This window comes from Monodon monoceros, unplaced genomic scaffold (assembly GCF_005190385.1).
Source record: "Monodon monoceros isolate NGI ecotype Baffin Bay Population unplaced genomic scaffold, NGI_Narwhal_1 Super_Scaffold_21, whole genome shotgun sequence".
NCBI classification, from domain to species: domain Eukaryota; kingdom Metazoa; phylum Chordata; class Mammalia; order Artiodactyla; family Monodontidae; genus Monodon; species Monodon monoceros.
The window spans coordinates 37,562,299-37,580,845 of record NW_021703778.1 but is presented as its reverse complement, the minus strand read 5'-3'; the positions used below and the strand labels follow the sequence as shown (position 1 = coordinate 37,580,845).

The following is an 18,547-nucleotide window of genomic DNA, read 5'->3' as shown; positions in this document are numbered from 1 at the left end:
GAAACAAGCTGAGTCTGTAAATTTTCCTTTTGTAGAATTTGACAAGCTGACTTTATTATTTGTATGGAAAAGCAACAAGCCAGAAGTTGTAAAGCCCTCCTACAGAAGGGCAATGTGGGGGGCTTGCCCAACCAGATATGAAAACAGATTTTAAACCGTTGTAAGTCAGACAATGTGCTAATGCCACAGGAATAGATAAATAGAACACATTTGGAAACTTGATCTACTACGGAACTGAGAGTCGGGGGAAGCCAGACTATTCCATACATGAGGCAGAACCTGGTCCCTCTGTTCCACCTAGATGCAAGAAAGCATCATTCAGGCATCAGACATCAACAGGTCAGAAGCTTCCAGCTGACTTCTATGAGAAACTCTTAGCCTTCCCACAGTGTACAATTCAATTAAGGAGAAACTAAAAATTCAAGAAATTAGGAAAAGTATAGGATAATCAGTTATCCATATGGAAGAAAAATCAGATTCCTACTTAAACCATACATAAAAATTAATTAAATGTAAAAGGCAAAACTATGAAAATATTTGAAGAAAATACAGGGGAATATCTTCATGACTTCATGGTAGGGAGAGCTTTAAAAACTACTCAAAATTGCAAAACATAAAGGAAAAGAATTATAATTTTGACTAAGTAAAAATTAAGAACTTTTGTTCATTGAAAGAAACCATAAAGAGAATGAAAAACCACACACTGGAAGAGCATATTTGTGATGCGTAGAGTTGATAAAGGATTGGTATCCAAAAAATATTAAAGTCTTCTAAAAATCAATGAGAAAAAGAAAAACAACCAATAGAAAACTGCGCAAAAGTTTTGACAGACACTTCACAGAGGGGAAATACAAACATTCGATAAACATAATAAACAATGTTCAATATCACTGTGATTCACGGAATTAAGTCCACAAAGAAATGCCATTATACACACTTCAGATTTGCAAAAACGATAAAACCAGACAATATCGAGTGTTGTTAAGAACGTTGAATAAGAGGACTCATATACGTCTGGTGAGAATGTAAATCAGAACAACCAAGTTGGAGGACAATTTGGCAATATCTAGTTAACAATACACATACTTTATGACTTAGCAATCCCACTCTTCATCATATTCCCTAAGCAACTCATAACAATGTTTACTGCCAAAAGTATGTAATAGTAGAAATAGAGGAGCAACCCAAATGTCTGTTGACAGGAGAGTGGTGTGGCAGAGATTGCAAGTTGCCCCCCACCCCCAGAATCCACTTCCCCTCCTTTTAAGACCTCAGATTTTTAACTAGATGCATAGCCACCCCAAATAAAGACTATATTTCCCATCCTCCCTTTCAGCCAGATGTGGCCATGTGACTCTAAGTTTTTTCTAGTGAGTTATAAGCAGAAGTTTAATTTCTTCTACCCCCTTGCTCTTTTCTGTGGCTGGAATATGGAGCTGATGACTTTTTAGTTTGTATCAACATTTAAATATTTAAAATAATTTGATTAATGCATTTAATAAGTTTGATTAAGTAAAAAGTGCTTAAATGTTTAGGAAAACTATGGCTAATACAATGAGCATTAAAACCCAAGTTGCAGAGATAGCTCTCTCCAGGCTCAGAAGTCCTTTGGATATTAAGATCCCAGATAAGTATGGAAGAAAAAAGTGGTAAATAATTGCATGGATAAATGTATGTCTGTAATGGTTGTTTTTCCATCTCTAAAAGCTGTGATTGAGTTGGAGGTGCATTTTATGAGCTGGAATAGAAGAGAGGGGATAGAGTATTTCTCTGGAGAGGAACGTTGGCATCCCAGTGTGAAGGGGAAGTCTTCCTGAGGTCCAGAGCTACCAAAGATGAGTGTGGATGAGCCCTCACATCCACATGAGCAAGAACATGTTCTGTCGTCAGAACAAAGTCCCACATCCATCCTGGAGCCAATGAGGCAAATTTCTGCCATTTAGAGAAGAGGCTTTGCTCTCATTTCTCACCAAAAAGTATTCAGAAATACTGAGGGCCAGGCTCAGAGCACTTTGCCATCTATTTAATAATAAAAAGAGACTTACATGGCAAGCTGTTTGCTTCCTGCGCTGTCCTGTACTGGTTTCCGGCACCCTGGCTGAGGTCCAGGACAGGGTGAGGGGTCTGTGTCTGGCCAATGGGTGCGCTGACTTCTACAGTTCTCCTGGGTTGCTCCTGGCAGGAGCAGCCACAGGACTATGGAGGAGTAGACAGTCAGGAGTGTGGTTTCTGGAGCTCCAGGAAGAAAGCAGCATGGGCAGGTGAGGCCCAGGATAGCTGTGTGTTTCTCTCTACACAACCAGGCCTGAGGCCAGTTCTCCAGCAGCTGCCCACAGGAACCCTGCCAGGGCTAGGCTGGTACTGCCTTCTTAGCCATGTCATATCACCTTCTGAGGGCCCCTCTTGCCAGATCCATACCCCCTCCCCAGGAAACTGCTGAGTGTGGTGTGGATTGTGAGGGTTGGGTGGAGGGCCCAAAACTAGTTCAAGGTCATGACCATGTCCATATGTGTATGTCCATCAACACTCCCCTCTCCTCATTCTGGGCATCCTCAGATTTCAAAACCACGGATAAAGGCCAAGGACTCATTACACCAAAGATCTGTCAGGGCCCAGAGTCAGTTACAGGGAGCTGGACTCTTAGGTGTGCCACAGAGTGGCGGCCAAGAGGGTGCTCATGGATCTGAGGGGGACCTATAGGGGCTGAGTGTATATATAGAGATGTCTAAAAGGACTGACAGAAGTGTCAGAATTATCTGTGCAGCTGCAGATGACAAGAAAAACTGAGTTTGGTTTGGAAGGCTATTTGGCATTATCTATCAAGGTTTAAAATGAACGTTCCCTTTCACTCGACATGTCATCATTCCAAGTTATAAATTTACCCTATAGATATATGCACACATCTACATGAAACATTTGTATAAAGACATTTATTGTAGCACTGTTCGAAGGAGCAAACAATTGGAAACAACCTAAAAGTCCATGATTAAGGCACTAGTTTAATCAAACATAGCACATCTATATTATGAAGCACTTACTGTGTGGCTGTTAAAAAGAGCAAGGAGGATTTATGATACTGATACAAAAAAGATTTCTAAGATGTATTGCTGAGTGAAAACAGCACTGAGTATAACCTCCCACAGCTTGTGTAAACAGTGGGGAGTATATACACATGTGCCTGTGCATGCACAGTCCGTAATCAGAAAGATACAGAAGAGACTGGCACTATGGTTGCTTTGGGGAAGAGAAACCAGGGAACTCAGGGAGGAAGGCACACATCCTTTGGCAGTGTTTGAATTTTTAACTTATATGTATGCATTTCCAAATGTACGAAATATTAACGTTTTCAAAAATAGGGCTTGGAATGAAGTGTGGCTATAGAGTCCACATATATGGTCTATACTGTATAACAAACGATCACCACTGTCTCCCAGCACTAGGGGCGCCAGCATTCGAGAAGTGGACGGAAGGGTGAACATGCAGGTGGAAAGCAGTAAGGGTGCAAATGGAAATGTAGCTGTGAACAGGAAGGTGGCGCTACAGAGCACAGGCCAGGACTCAGCCTGTGAAGAGTGTGGGGCACTCAGAAAGTGATGCTCGTATGTATATAAACACTCAAGAGCTTTTGCACCTGATTGCTGTTCCCCTCAAAGTAGTCTTCTGAGAGCCTGTATACTCAGAGGAATCTCTGCATTCAGGGCTTAAAAATGTGCCAGGATCTACTGCTTGAACCTTTAGGGTGGTGACACGTTCACTGGTGACAAATATTTGTCTACAGAGGATGGATGTAAATACTGGAAACAGTTAAATGTCACTTGGCCACAAATTTAGTGAAAGAAGTGAGAGATCAAGTTAGGCAATTAATCTTTTGGTAAAAATAACAAGGCATAGAATTAAAGCAGACTGCTAGTCTGATGCTTCTCAAAAATGGGCTCTGACAGCTAAACCCAAAAAGGATGCTCAGAAGATGATGTGTGCCTTGGCAGCATCCTTGGAATGAGGCTCGGGACCCAAGGGGACTACTTGGAAGAAGTCAACGCTCATTTGGACATGTAGGTTCTGTTTGTTTTCAGGAGACAACGGCCCCAGCGCTCGGCCGGGGCGGGGCGGGGCGGGGCGGCGGGCCGGGCCGGGAGGGCGATGGGGGCAGCGGGCTCAGCTCTTCTTGCGCAGCTGGCTGTACTGCGTGCGGCCCAGGATGGGCTCCATGACGCTGGGCCGGAAGAAGCTGTCGCTGACCCTGCGCGCGGGCTTCTCGCGGGGCATGGCCGGCAAGGCGGTGCGCGGCGCGGCGGCCGTGTCCACCCGGTCTTCCGCGCCCGGGCCCCGAGCGCTGCGCAGGCTGCCGCGGGACTGAGCGGGGCGCGACGCGGCATCCGAGCCGGCGGGCAGCGCCCCGGACCCCCTGCGCTCCGCCTCCGGGCTCTCGGCCTCGTCAGGCGGGTTGTCGATCTCCCGGAATTCGCTCTCGGGCTCCATCAGCGACAGCCTGGGGAGCTGGGGGCCGGCAAACCACGTTAGGCCCCCGCCTTGGCCCTAGTTCCTGCGCCTCCCACCACCGTCTCCTCTGCGGCCCTCGCGGTCACGCCTCCCGGGAGCGGCCGTCCGGAGGGCAGAGGCCGGGGTGTGGGACAGGGTTGGAGGGTGTGGAGGAGACCGCTTAGGTCCTGCCCTCCCTGACAGTGTGCACAGTCCAGACCCCCAAGGCAAGGCAGACAGCCACCCTCTAAAGTTTCTGGACCCCTCGGGTCTCCCTCGGAGGTTCCTCAGTGGGAGGTCGGTGGCATTCCTGGCCCTTCCTTGGACCCTTCCTTGCCCCTGCCTGGGTCAGGGTACCCACGCGTGGCTCTGTTTTGGGCCCAAGGTGAACAAGCTGGCTGCCAAGACCCCTGCCATGCCTCTTGGTGAGAGTGAGTGGCAGAGTAACCCATTCCCCCACTACCCTCACAGCCTCCCTCAACCCTCAGCTCTAAGGGGCCTCCTGCCCTGACCAGCCCTCCTACTGACTGCTCGACCTGTAACTTGCTCTGGAAAGGGACCCAGGGACCCCCAAAGTGATAGTACTGGCACTCCTTGGGGTTTTCCTGTTGGTGACAGGTGTTGGAATTGGCATGGGGGCAGCTGCTGTCCCTTGGAACCTAGCCGACCCCGCAGGGTGCCCTGGAAGCCTCCCTGCAACCCTTTCCCAGGGAGCAGCATGCAAACCTGCCAGGTCCTTCAGTTCGGAGCTGAGGGGTGAGGACTTGGTCACTGGGACCCCCAGATTAATGGTGGGTGACCTCCCCAGCAGCAGGTGGGAAGGACAGATGTGGGGAAGGGTCTCAGGCCAAGGCCACAGGTCTCTGTACTTTGGGGGCTGCCAAGGCCCCCAGTCAAGGCCATAGTATGTCAAAATGTTTCTGGGGCACTGAGGATCTGAGACTGGGGAAGGGAGGGCAGCTGCAGCCCCTTCAGTCAAATCTGCTTTATCTGTCCTTTCAGGGGTGGGGGGGAGGGGGAGGGTTAGCCGGAAGGGTAGGGGGACTCACCGGCACATAGTGCACCACCGTGTCCACGACATTGTCAGTAACGCCCTTCAGGGCATCAGACAGGGACATGGCCCTGCCCTTGGTGGAGGAGACAGCACGGGCTGGCATGAGATGCAGCAACCTCCCTGCCGTGCCCAGCACAGCCGCAGGCACCCACGTCACGACCGAGATGGTGCTCTGGAAGGCCTTCTGCAGGGTGTGCACCACATCGCCCAGGAGGCCTTGTGGGCCAGGCAAGGCTGCTCCCTGGGGGCCAGAGCAAGGTCAGTGCCTCCTCAGCAACTCCCCTGACCCTTCCCCTCTCCTCACCATCCCCAGAGCTAGAGGGGAAAGAACGTGGATACCAGACTGAAAAAACTATTAGCCTGGCTCTTGGGCAGGTCACTTCTGCTCTCTGAACCTCAGTTTCTTCATCTGCAAAATGGGGATGACAATCTCTGTCCTGCCTATTTTATGGGGCTGTTGTGAGGATCCTCTGAGAGAACTTTGTTAGCTGGGCGTTTGGGGGTGAGGTGAAGAGCACTGCACCCATGTACTACATTCCTGGGCCTGGGGGCAAAGACCCTTGTTTCACCCGGGGCCTCTGCTTCTCACCCCCTCGGTGGGCTGTGGGACCTCCAGGTTCCTGCATCCCGCTCGGCTTCTGCTCTCTCCCTTACCTCACTGAGCTTGTTCTCCTCCGTCTCTGATTCCTCCTCCTCCACCTCTGTCTCCTCCCCCTCTGTGTCCATCTGGTCATTGTGGTCCTCCTCCCGGGTGGCAGTGAGGTTGTGCAGCCAGGGCACCCGCACCTCGCTCGACCGCCGGGACACCACCTGTATGGCCGCCGATGCGCCCCACTGGGCCAGGCTGCTCTGAGGGCGGGAAGGTGGCGGGCTGCTGGTTTCACAGCCCCTGCCAGAGGCTGGGCAGCCCCAGCACGCAAAGGCCCTCACCCCCAGGGTCAGGGTTGGGGGAGGCAAGCAGGGCCTGGCCCCAGCAGACTGTTCTTCAAACTTTTTATGGAGTGGTAACTTACACCCACTAAGGTGCACAAGCTTTAGTATACACTCTGGGAATTTTTAGAAACACACACCTGTGTGACCATTACAGATCAAGATATAGACCATTTTCGACACCCCAGAAGACTCCCTGTGCCCCTCACCCAGTCAGTACCACCTAAGGGTGACCACATTCTGGCCTCTATCACCATGCATTGATTTTTCTCATTTGTAAATGGACTCACACAACGTGTTTTCTTTCATGAATAGCCTTTGTTCAACGTTGTGCTGTGAGAGTCATCCACATTACTGAGTGCCAGAGTAGTTCCTCCTTTTTCATTTGTGTCATATTCCACTAAATAAATATACCACAATATACCCATTCTACTGTTGATGGACATGTGTTATTTCCAGTTCTTGGCTAAGGATAAAGCTGATAGGAGCATTTCCGGTGTGTCTTTGGGGGACATAAGCTCTTATTTCTGTTGGGTGGAATTGCTGAGTCATAGGGGATATGTATGTTTAGCTTTAGTACATACTCCTTACAGATCTTTTAAAGAGTGAAAAAAATCAAGTGGGCCAGAGGATCCCATGGGAGGAAACTGACCTGGGTAGGTGGGCTGGTGTCCCCTGGGGCACAGCTTGGCTCATTTCAAACCCCTAGGGAACCCCACAAACAGGGTCTCCTTGTTATACATCCTTAGGCTACACCATTATTTTCTTTTTAAGATTTTTTTCTTTTTTGATGTGGACCATTTTTAAAGTCTTTATTGAATTTGTTGCAATATTGCTTCCGTTTTATGTTTGGTCTTTTGGCTGCAAGGCGTGTGGGATCTTAGCTCCCTGACCAGGGATCGAACCCACACCCACTGCATTGGAAGGCAAGGTCCTAACCACTGGACCGCCAGGGAAGTCCCTGGGACACCATTATTTTCTATATGAACGGTGGTGGCTGAAGCTGTGCCGTACAGTGGCCCCCGCCCACTAGGGGCTAGGCCAGGGCACAGGAGTTAGTCTAGCCCCCATGGGGAAGTGGCCCCCCAGTGCAGAGGAGAACTACTACTCCTGTATCCCTACTGGAGCTACAGGAACTGGCACATAGTAGGTTCTCAGCAAACATTTGCTTGAATGAATGAGCCAGGCCTGAGGATGCTTTTAAAAGTACCACCCTCTTGATGGCTGAGAAGTGGTTATCTTGTTTGCTGACATTTATGCGTTAATGCTTTTATTTCCTTTTTTTTGAGGGGGGGGGCTGCTTAGTTTCTTACTAAAGTTCCTATGAAAATAATCCAGGCTATCTCTGCTAAAATACACAGAGAGGTGGAGGTGGGGTGTGGTGGGGAGTAAGCCCTATCTGGGCCTAGAAAAGGCAGCTTTACCTTGGGTGCAGTGGGATGCAAATTAGAAGCCTCTAGAAGGGAAACCAGAACCCTGGGGGCAGTCAGAGACACAGCCCAGCTGGGGCTCTCTTCCCAACAGAATGGGTTTTGTGCCTTGCTTATTTACAGATGACACTCCCTAGTGCCTAGAGGGCAGATGCGGGGGTGGGGGGGGTGTCTGCTTCCTCACAAGTGGGAGGGCCCACTTGGGAGGAGGAAGGCTTGGGAGGGTGGGGGGGACTCAGAGGGAGAATGGGAGAGACAGAAGAGGGTGGGGGGCAGGACCACCCTAACAAGCAGGCCTGCCCTCTCCCCTTGCATCCTAGAGGACTAGCCCACCACCCCACCTAAGTCCTCTTGTCCTTAGACCTAAAGTCCCCACCCAGGCCGGAAGAGAGGAAGTTCCTAGGACAGGAGGCAGAATTGGGTAGGGGATGGGAGGGACCAGGAGGCCCACAGACAGGGTTTCCAGGCCGTGGGTCAGTCAGAGCTCAGGGCAGACACTCACCAGGGGCGCCACACCTGGGATCCACATGGCCAGGGCCTGGCCCTGTTTCAGCGCCCGGGCTGTGGTCTGGAAGGTGTGTTGAGAGAGAGTGTTGGCCAGGGCCCCAACCCTGCTCACGAGGCCCGGCTTGGCCTGGGGAGGTTTCTGGGCATGCTGGTGTCCTGGAGCAGGGGCTAGATAGGAGTTTGTGAGGGGAAGGAAAGGAAAGCTGATCAGAAAGGCACTGGGCAAAGCTGGGTTGTGTCTAGGGTTGGAAAGTGGTCATCCTAGCTCCACCACAAGCTCGCTGGTGATTTGGGCAACTCACTTTCTCCACTTAAAAATGGGGAGAGAGGGCTAGGTGAGGATGGATCCATCTGAAAATCTTGCTGGGCCATCCCTGTTCCAGAGCAGGGGCTAGATGGGCCCTGGCTGCCTCTTCCTAATTCCCAAGCAGCATGGGTGGCCAACTCACTCCCCAGGCCCCCTAATGGCAGATACCTGACTCTTCCTTGGCTGGAGGGAGGAGGAACTCTACCACCTTCTCAACACCACCCAAGGCCAAGTCGGCCCCTCCAGAGGCTAGCTGGCCAGCTCGGGTGTTGGCAGCAAATTCGGCAGTGTCTTTGACCATCCCCCAGGCGAGCTCACAGCCAGCCAGAGCGGCCCCTAGGACTTTGTCTGAAGTGCTGGCGATGGGCACACTGATGCTGTTCCTGGCACTGCGAAGGCGGGTAGAGATGGTGTCCTTCAGCTCAGAAGCAATCTGGAGGAAGTGGGGAGGGGAGTCAGGCATTGGATCTGACAGACCCTGAGCCCAGCTTCAGGAAAGCCTCATTTAAAGGGGACTGGCACCAATATTTGGGCAGCTTGATTAAGCTGAACTTAAAAGGTAAAGGGCTCCAGTCCTTCCTGTGCCAACCACTTAGATCTCCTGACTTCTTTGCACCCCGTTTCTACCTGTCAAGATCCTAACCATCCTTCAAGAATGCCCCCCAAAGTCCACCTCCTTGATAACACCTCATGCACACAAGACATCTCCTCTTCCAAATTCCTCTGCTGTCTGCTCTGTCTTGCCCTCAGAACATTGCTCACATTCCTGTCTGCACTTATATGTGGACTTATAGATGTGGTTGATCTTCCTACAGGTTCTGCATTGAAATAATGTCTTTCTCTCCTTTGCCTTAGGAGCTCCTCTGTGACAAAGACATTGCCGTTTATCTGAAAAAATAAGTGAAGAGCACTGGCCTCAGAGCCAAATAGACCTGCTCTCATGTGGCCTCCACTTAAGGCTGTGTAGTCAGGAGGAAGTCACTAGTTTTCTCATCTGTAAAACGGGGATACCCACCCCTATACCAGAGGATTGACAAGAGGATGAAATGAGAGGGCTCTATACATCATACGTCATGACCCCTGTCATAGGGTAGGGCTCAGTAAATGTTTGTGAGATGGGTGGTGGTTTGTCAGCGAGACGGATGGCGTCTGAGAGTGCAACTTATTCCCCCAAAGCGCCAGACATGGCCCTTACCATGGCAAATGCCCAACGAACAGCTATCCAGGTGAAGTGACGTTTTCAGTCTCATGGTCCATAAAGTGTTGGATCTTGAGGACATGGGACTGCAATCCTGGGATCTGACGAGTGTGACCCATGATCTTAGGTGGCTGTAGTCACCAAACGGTCCAAAGAGCAGGGAATCAGAAGCAGTGGGCCCTACCCCAAGCTCCTGTTTGAGTTTGCCTCTGGGCTGTGCCTGCTGGTTTCAGAAAGCCTGCCTTCATCTGGCCCCACAGGGAGAGGAAGAAGCCCATCGTATGGTCTTAGGGACAGGCAGCTGCCACCAGCCTTGGAAGGCATTTGCCACAGAAACAAAAGACTCACATTTATGCATCATGGGCTTGTGCCCTCTCCTCAACTGGGAGGCAGTGACAACAGAATGTGGGGAGCCTTAGAGAAGAGGGGAGGGGCTCACCTTTTCAGGAGGATACTGGAGGGCCGGGATCTTTTCCTCCAGGTGGTCCAGGCCTCGGCAGGCCAGCTCGTTGGCAGCTATGACTGGAAGCAAAAGGCCATGGTCAGGTGAGCCCTGCCCCCACTGTGAGAGCCCAGCAGGGGCCTCTGTGCCAAGGAAGGCACCTTGGAGCCTTCAAAACCCCCAGCCCTGCTACCCCCAAAGCATCTGGGAATCTGAGGCCCTCTGCTACCTTTAGCCACCATTCACTGTGACTCCTTGAGAGCAGGATGTTTTCCCTCTGAGCAGGAGCTCTGGAGTCATGCAGATCTGCACTCAAAGCCCAGCACCTGCCTCTGCAGTGTAGCTTCAGGCAGGTCGCAACCTGGCTGAGCCTCAAGTTCCTCACTTGTAAAATGTGGATTCATGTGGACAAACCTTGCAGGGTTGTCGTGAGGAGGAAGTGACAGAACCTCTGTGAATCACCAACAGATCCTGGTCTCTCCTCCTCCTCCAACCCCTCTTTGGGTGAGCGCTGGGTGAACACGAGGGGGGAGAGCAGAGGTGTCATGGTGGAGGGGCAGCCGGGCCCTAGGGTGGGAGCAGGCCTGGCACTGCTTAATTCTAGAGGTGAAAGGCTGTTCTAGAGTTCCAGATAGTCCATGGCCCTTCCTTTTAACCTCTAGGAATGAGATGGTCAACACTGGGAAGAAGGTCACAGGGAAGAGAAAGGGGCAAGTGCCAGAGGATGCAAATGTTCCCGGGAGATACTGCCCAGGGGCTGCCGAGGACATCAGCTCTGCAGACATGACCATGGAGGTCACAGTTTTAAAGGATATCTATATATTCTCTTTCATATGTTCTTTCTCCAGATAGCCCAGGTTTCTTCACAAAATTCTCAAGCAGCAGAGAGCCCAGATGACTTGGCTGACTTCCGATTGGGCAAAATGAGACCCAGGGAAATTATTTAAGGAGTTTGCAGGCAGGGAGGTGGACCCAGGCCCAGGTCTTCTTTATATCTGTCCTCTCCCGTTGGCTGTGCCAAATCCTCAGATACCCATAACTCTGTAATCAGGACTGTGGCAGGTCCTAGACTTCTGGAATTTCCCTCAGCCCTGTCAAGAGCCGCGCCGTGGAGACCATATTTTCCAACGGGGCAGAACAATTTGAACAGGGGCAGGTTTGGTAAGTTGTCCTCACCTTCAGGGCCCTGACTGGTAGCTCTCTGCTGCCCCGGCCTGTCATGGGGCCAGTACCATCAGCTTCCCCTCTCCCTCCTCTCTCCCCATCCCTGCCAGGCTAGCCCTAGTGCCCACTGCCTCTGCCTCTGTGCCAGACTCTGCTAGTTCCTGCAGCTGCTGCTGGATTTGGAGCCAAAGTGGGTGTCTGGTCTGCCATGGGCCCCCACTCCCACCACTGCCCTCATAGCTCTGCCCACCCCTTCTCCTGCCAATTATGTGGCCCATCATTGTCGTCCTAGGAAAATGCCAGCTGGGCTACAGATGAGGCATCTATAGGTGAGAAGAGACCTATATCTATATCTACATCTATATTTATATCATCTATATCTGTAGATGAAAAGACTATGTAATGGGATGTAGATACTCAGGAAGGCAGTCAGACAAACAAAAAGGCAGACAGACAAGCAAGCTATCAAACAGACTGATAGACGGACAAAAGATTGGCAGGCAGGCAGTGAGCATCAATGAACAGGCAGACAGCCTCCGAGTGCCACAAGGACTCACACTGGGTGGACAGCCTTCGGACCACCGGCTCCATGCTCCAGGCTGCCAAGCTGGTGGCGCTCTGCACGCCCTTCTCGTACGCACTGCATACAGAGGTCACCAGGGGGTGGGCTTCCTTGGTGCTGGTGTAGGTCTTCTGGAAGCACTCACAGGTGCTGCTCACCACCGGCAGCTGCAGGACCCGCTGCAGCACGTTCTCCTGCTCCTGGAGTGGAAGGAAAGCAGGTACTGAAGTCATCCCACCTCCTCCTCCCACCTCCTGGGGAGGCAGCCCCAGGGCCATGGAGCCCATTAGGGCTGGCCTGGGTCCAAGTGACCTAGGAGAAACCCAGACTAGAGAGGTCTCTGGAGGCCCCACAGGGAAAACAAGAGCCAGGCTGCCATGCTCTCCTGGTCACAGTCCTGGCTCTGGAGAGCTACTGGGCAAACTCTGGCCTCCAGGGGCCACCCCCCAACCCGCAGCCACCCCACTTAAACTTAATGGTAGGAGCAAGTGTGTCGGCGCACCTGCCTAGAGTTTTAGTCCACCTTGGATTGGTAGCTTCATCTGAACATCTTTCTGGTCTTTTCGGGAGACTGCCTCCCTGCCTCCAGTGCTTGTCCCACTGCCTAGGATGCTCCCCTTCCCTCCCAGTCCCTTCCGTCTGGCAAAATGTCACTCCTTCAAGACACGGCTTGAGCATTGCTTCTTGTGTGAAGCTTCCTGACTCTCCCCCTTCACATCAGAAGCCACCACTTCCCTCGCTGGGTTGTTTCCGTATCATACATGGTGCTCGTCTTGATCATGTGTGTACTTGGCTCTCTCCTAGGAGACTGTCATCTCTGTATCTCCAGGGCCTAACCTAAAGCCTGCACAGTAATGTTAGTTGAATAGGTGAATCACAGTCAGGGCTGCACCTAAGGTGTTAAGTTTAGATCTGCCCAACCATACAGAATCACAGAATCTTAGGCCTCCAGGGGCCTCTGTAGCAAGACTGCTTCCCACGGTCCCTCTGGGAGGCTTGTATTTGGACGTCTCCTTGCATGGAGCTCACCCCTCATAGAGTGGCCTATGCCCCTTGTTGGACAGCGTGGCTGAGCTGAAATCCGCTCCACTCTCTGCCCTGTGTAACAATACTGAGGAAATCTGTTTCGTCATTCATGGGCTGGCCTTTCACACACTTGAAGACAAATACTTCTCCCTTTAGCAGTCCCTTCTCCATTCTAAATAGCTCTAGTTCCTTACTTAGCTTACAAACGGCTCAGCGCCCTGATCTGCTGATTCCCTCCTCTGCACACACTACAGTTTGACATCGCCTTTCTAAAAAATATAGCACTCAGACTTGAAGACAGCATCCCAGGTGTGGTCTGAGTGTGTGAGGTATAGTGAAACCATCACCTCTCGTTATTGGGGTGCTGTGCTCTTATTAATGCATTCTAACCTCAACAGCAGGCACTTAATTAAACTTTAGATCACCTAAGAATCTTAGTGGAGAAACGCTGATCTTTGAGGTTAAAAAAAAAAAAAAAAAAAGTGGATTCTAATCCTGCAGAGGGAAACAACATTTACTCAGTGCCATTATGCTCCAGGCACTGATTGGGGTGCTTTCATGATATGACCTCATTTAATTCTAAGAGCGACACTCTGAGGTCAGCATTATCATCAGCACTTTGCCAATGAGACAAAGACTCAGAGATGTGAAGTGACTTACCCAAGATCACACAGCTAGTGAGTGGCACTGCCAGGCCAACTCAGGCCTGAAACAGCATGTCTGAGATTTGCTTCAAAATAACACAAGGGGGCTTCCCTGGTGGCGCAGTGGTTGAGAGTCCGCCTGCCGATGCAAGGGACACGGGTTCGTGCCCCAGTCCAGGAAGATCCCACATGCTGCGGAGCGGCTGGGCCCGTGAGCCATGGCCGCTGAGCCTGCGCGTCCGGAGCCTGTGCTCCGCCACGGGAGAGGCCACAGCAGTGAGAGGCCCGCGTACCGCAAAAAAACAAAACAAAAAACACAAGGCTGGGGAATGAATGGGGTGAGGATGAGGCACAACTGTCCAAGGATTATGGTTGCTGGGGCTAGTGAAAGGTATTATATTTTTCTGTCTGTTCTTAGGAATATTAAGAATTCTCCACATAAACATCCCAGGTCTGACTCAGATGTTCGAGCTCTTTTTGTAGCTTTGAATATGCACTGTTGCATAGTTCTGCTCTAAAGATGAGGACCTAGCTTCTTCTGTTTGTAGGCGGTTGAGTTAGAAGACCCATCAAGGAGACCTGATGTATACTAGACAGCAAGCTGCAATATTTCAGCTTTTGGTCTTGCAGGTGAGTTTGAAATTTGAACTAGAAAAAGATTATGACTGTAAACAAGAAAAAATTTCTTTAACATTTTGGACAGAACCTTCAGGAGTTGTTTTAGGCAAAGCCAAAGGAGAGAGGTCCTGGGACGGCAATAAACTATCGATACCTCTTAACTATGCACTTGACCATTTTATGCCTCTCTGTGTTCTATGATCCAATAAAAAACTTAACATGGTGATTACTAGTACAGAGGTTAGTTAAAGCCTAACTTGGGACAAGATGGGTATTATATGGGTTCACAATTTTTAAGTTTCACTATTTGAACTGTACATAAATTAGAGAGGCCTTGCCAGGAGGCATCAATACACCTAAACGTGTCAAACCACTCTGAGTCACACTGAAAACCAGGTCAGACACACAAACTGGACACACTGCCCCTCTAACCCCTTCCCACATACATAATGTGCATCGTGTAACTCTAAGAGGTGCCATTTACATAGACTGCACCATACAAGAAGCCTCTGGAGTTACAAAATGCAGAGGCTCCATCCCAAATATACATTTCGCCTGGGTGGACAAAGCACGGGCTTCTGTTTCAGGCTTTAGAATATAGTAGTTCCCTTCCTCTCCTTTCCCTCCCAGCCAACTTTTCTGTGCTTTTTCTCCAAGGTACTTAGTTTTTAATAGACATCTTTTTTTCCCCCTCACATTCTCTAACAGCCTTCTGCAAAAGGTAGCGAGGGCAAGAATAACTAAGACATAATGGTCAATGAATTATGAATATAATCTAGACATATCTTGCTCTAAGCCCCCTGAACTTCTCCTCCCATCTCCTTCCTCCCCACAGAGTTGTCCACTGTCTCATATAAGCCCAAGTTACTTACAGGGCGGTCTTCATCCAGCAAAGTTGGACCCTTGTTAACTGCCATCGGAGCTCTTCAAGCTGCAAAGCAGAGGGTTCCAGGTCCATGAGAAAGTCCTCAGCCTGAGATCCACAGGATCAGTCCCCTACCTCTCATGGCCATCAGGGGGGCCCAGGCTGTCTGGGAACTCAAGTTCCCTGAAGAGAAGGTATTTGGAAGATGAATGTCACAGACAAGTGGCCAGTCCTTAGAGTCCCATAGGGATGAGTTGTCCCGCAGCCTACTTGTCAAGACCGTAGTTTCTTATAAGGATTCAGGGTAAGAAATAAAAAATGAAAGTAACTTTAAGAGATAAGAGGTTGTAGATGTTTAGGAGCTCTTAGATGAGGGTCCAAAAGAGACAAACAAAGTTTCAGATTTAGTCTTTTTTTTTAAATGTAAAAGTTCTGCATTAATTCCTCTCTTTTTAAATAAGCAAATCTGCCAGTTATTCCCTCTGTGCTCAACCAGAGGAGAAAGTAGTCATTCTTAAAACCAGCAATTTCAGCTCTGTTCTGGAAAACTAGTGGCCCCAGAATATCTACTCTACACTCTTGGTCATTCACCCTGAATAATCTCTCCCTTAGTGGTTTCCCTGCAGGCCTCTTCATCCTCAGTAAAATTCCCAGAAGACCCTTACCCTCAACTTCTTTAATTCTCAGAAACAAACCAGGTAAGGTTGTCCCAGGATCCCCACACTCACTCCAGCTGATGCCACCTCAGTCCCACGGAGCCCGGGCTGCAGAGCGTCTCCTCCAGCAGAAACAATTCCAGTTGCTCTGGGGAGTCTTGAGCAAAGCTACTAACACCTCCCAGATAGAGGAGGGCAGAGAGGAAGAGAAAGCTGGTTCATGGTTATTTGACCCAGCGTCCCCTGGGCATATCTTAACTTCTGTAAGGAGGTTTAGCCAACTAGGAGTTAGATTGCACAGCTGTAGGAAACCATACTCAAAGGAGTTATTATTCCATGAGATAGCTGTTCTGTAACATATTTCTGGCCCCCAGTTCTCAAGAAACTTTTCCAGAAAGAAGATTTTGGGATATGTGTCATTAAACTCATAAGCTCTGAAGTTTTATAATCTTTGGCTCCTTTTCCATTAGAGGGTCCTACAGAACCATTTTCAACCCATTTGCCTCATCCTTATTTTTTACTATCAAGAGTGAATTTTGAACAGTAAGATTTAAATCCACACAGGAACACAGTTTACCTGAATGTATTAGTCTTTGATTATGAAGATGAATTGCTCCCAGTGAAGAAGAGAACCAGAGCTGTGGTTTACTCCTTGAAATCTAGGCTTTGAGGGAACAATTTCAATCTCTGCAAAATCCTGGATTTCAAGAAAGTTTATTGAACTCTACCTGGTCTAAGATGCCACCAGAATATGCAGTGGGAAAGCCAACTGGATTTTGTCAAGTTTGGAAAAGTGACAATGTTGACCAAGGTTCTGTTACTGATCAACAGCATCCAGACAACCACCGATCACCTCTCATCTCTTCCTTAGCGATGAATCAGGCAGGAGCCCAGGTGCTAATTCTTGGCTTCAAAGATGATGGAGGCTGTGGTTTTCAGCCATCGTTTTCAGATTGTCTAATAAGGGCTTTTTAATTAAAATGGGTAATAGGACAAAACATTTTTTCCTTATTTCTTGTAGAATCATATTGTGTTGACTCTCTGCTAAGTTGTATACTGTGGGCAATAGGAGAAAGAGGCAGGGAGTGGAGAGACTGATACAAAGGATCTATTTGGTTTTTTTTTGTTTTTGTCTTTATTTTTGGCTGCATTGGGTCTTCGCTGCTGCGCATGGGCTTTCTCTAGTTATGTTGAGCGGGGGCTCCTCTTTGTTGCAGTCCATGTTCTTCTCATTGCGGTGGCTTCTCTTGTTGCGGAGCTCAGGCTCTAGGTGGGCGGGCTTCAGTAGTTGTGGCGCACAGGCTCAGTAGTTGTGGTGCACAGGCTCAGTAGTTGTGGCTCGGGGGCTCTAGAGTGCAGGCTCAGAGTTGTGGCGCACAGGCTTAGTTGCTTCACGGCATGTGGGATCTTCCTGGACCAGGGCTCAAATCTGTGTCCCCTGCATAGGCAGGCAGATTCTTAACCACTGCACCACCAGGGAAGTCCCCAAAGGATCTATTTGTGGTAGATCCTTTGTATCAATCCTGTATCTAGGATACTGATAAAGCAGGAGAGGGAGGAAAGAGTCAAGCAGTCTCCAAAAGGAGTAATAAATATGTGATACATTTAATACTTATTGACCCAACCTGGGCTTTTAAAATATAAGACAATAATGGAGAGGAAGAGAAGTATCTAAAAAAAAGTGGCCTCAGCCCTCACCTCACTTCAAGGTTCAGGACAAATTATCTATGAGGTTGTGTCGAGAGAGTACCCTGGGCCAAAGGGTAATGTTAAGATTTTGAAGCCGTGGCTTTGGGCCAGAGGGCATACAGGGCTCTGTGCCTGAAAGCTCTGTTGACAAAGGTCGTTCTTTGGCCGCTTCAGCTGGGTGTCCAGAATGTGGGTGAGAGGTGAGAAGTAGTGAAAGGGTCTAAGGGAGTCCCTCAGGAAGAGTCCACTTTCCAGCAGCAGCTTGAAGGACATGGTTACCTTGTTTTCTTCCCCATCCCTACATAGCCCTCCCAACCCTGTCCAACTACCACATGAGCACAGGGACCTTGGTCATCTTGTGCACAAATGGATCCCAAACAAATCTAAGAATGGCACTCAAACATTCGTTGCTGAATAAACAAATTCTCAGGCAACAATGTTCAGTTGTCAATGTGCTGGCCCATACATCTATTAGAAATGTCTCTGGACAAATACATGTGGAGTCTAAAAAATAATACTAACAAATCTATATACAAAACAGAAACAGACTCACAAACATAGAAAACAAACTTATGATTACCAAAGGGTAAGGGGCATGGGATTAACAGATACAAATTACTATACATAAAATAGATAAACAAAGATTTACTGTATAGCACAGGGAACTATATTCAATATCTTTGTAATAACCACAAAAATATTAGGTTTGTAATAACCTAAAATAATTTTTAAAAATACATATATATCACTGAATCACTTTGCTGTACACCTGAAACTAACACAGTATTGTAAATCAACTATACTTCAATTTAAAAAAAACAAAACAAAAAATACACTTAGTAAGAATACCTACCATTTGGGGTGGGGATGTGCAGGGAGGAGAGAAATAGGTGAGGGAGATTAAGAGGTACAAACTTCTTACAGTTACAAAATAATTGTGTCACAGGTATGAAATGTACAGCATGGGGAATATAAT

General features: G+C 49.1%; 1 protein-coding gene across 2 annotated transcripts; it reads right to left on the bottom strand.

The window, feature by feature from the left end:
- Nucleotides 1–4,154: 4,154 nt before the first annotated feature.
- Nucleotides 4,155–17,087, bottom strand: PLIN1 (perilipin 1). Of its 2 annotated transcripts, XM_029238429.1 has the most exons (9): nucleotides 15,892–17,087; nucleotides 15,234–15,292; nucleotides 12,069–12,273; nucleotides 10,345–10,427; nucleotides 8,876–9,140; nucleotides 8,396–8,568; nucleotides 6,188–6,382; nucleotides 5,529–5,774; nucleotides 4,155–4,497 (listed from the first exon to the last, which is right to left on the bottom strand). In XM_029238429.1, exons 2-9 carry the CDS (start codon nucleotides 15,276–15,278, stop codon nucleotides 4,156–4,158), a joined length of 1,554 nt encoding a protein of 517 aa, XP_029094262.1. In that variant the 5' UTR covers nucleotides 15,279–15,292; nucleotides 15,892–17,087; the 3' UTR covers nucleotide 4,155. The 2 variants fall into 2 exon arrangements, with proteins under 2 accessions (XP_029094262.1, XP_029094263.1); XM_029238430.1 differs by lacking the exon at nucleotides 15,892–17,087 and having other exon boundaries at nucleotides 15,234–15,606.
- Nucleotides 17,088–18,547: the final 1,460 nt, after the last annotated feature.

Coding starts and splice junctions, on each gene's coding strand:
- PLIN1 (XM_029238429.1), bottom strand. CDS start 15,278: ATGGCAGTTAACAAGGGTCCAACTTTGCTGGATGAAGACCGCCCT. Junction 8,569..8,875: donor TCCAGCCAAGGAAGAGTCAG/GTATCTGCCATT, acceptor ACTCCTATCTAG/CCCCTGCTCCAGGACACCAG. Junction 4,498..5,528: donor CGGTGGTGCACTATGTGCCG/GTGAGTCCCCCT, acceptor GCCGGCCCCCAG/CTCCCCAGGCTGTCGCTGAT.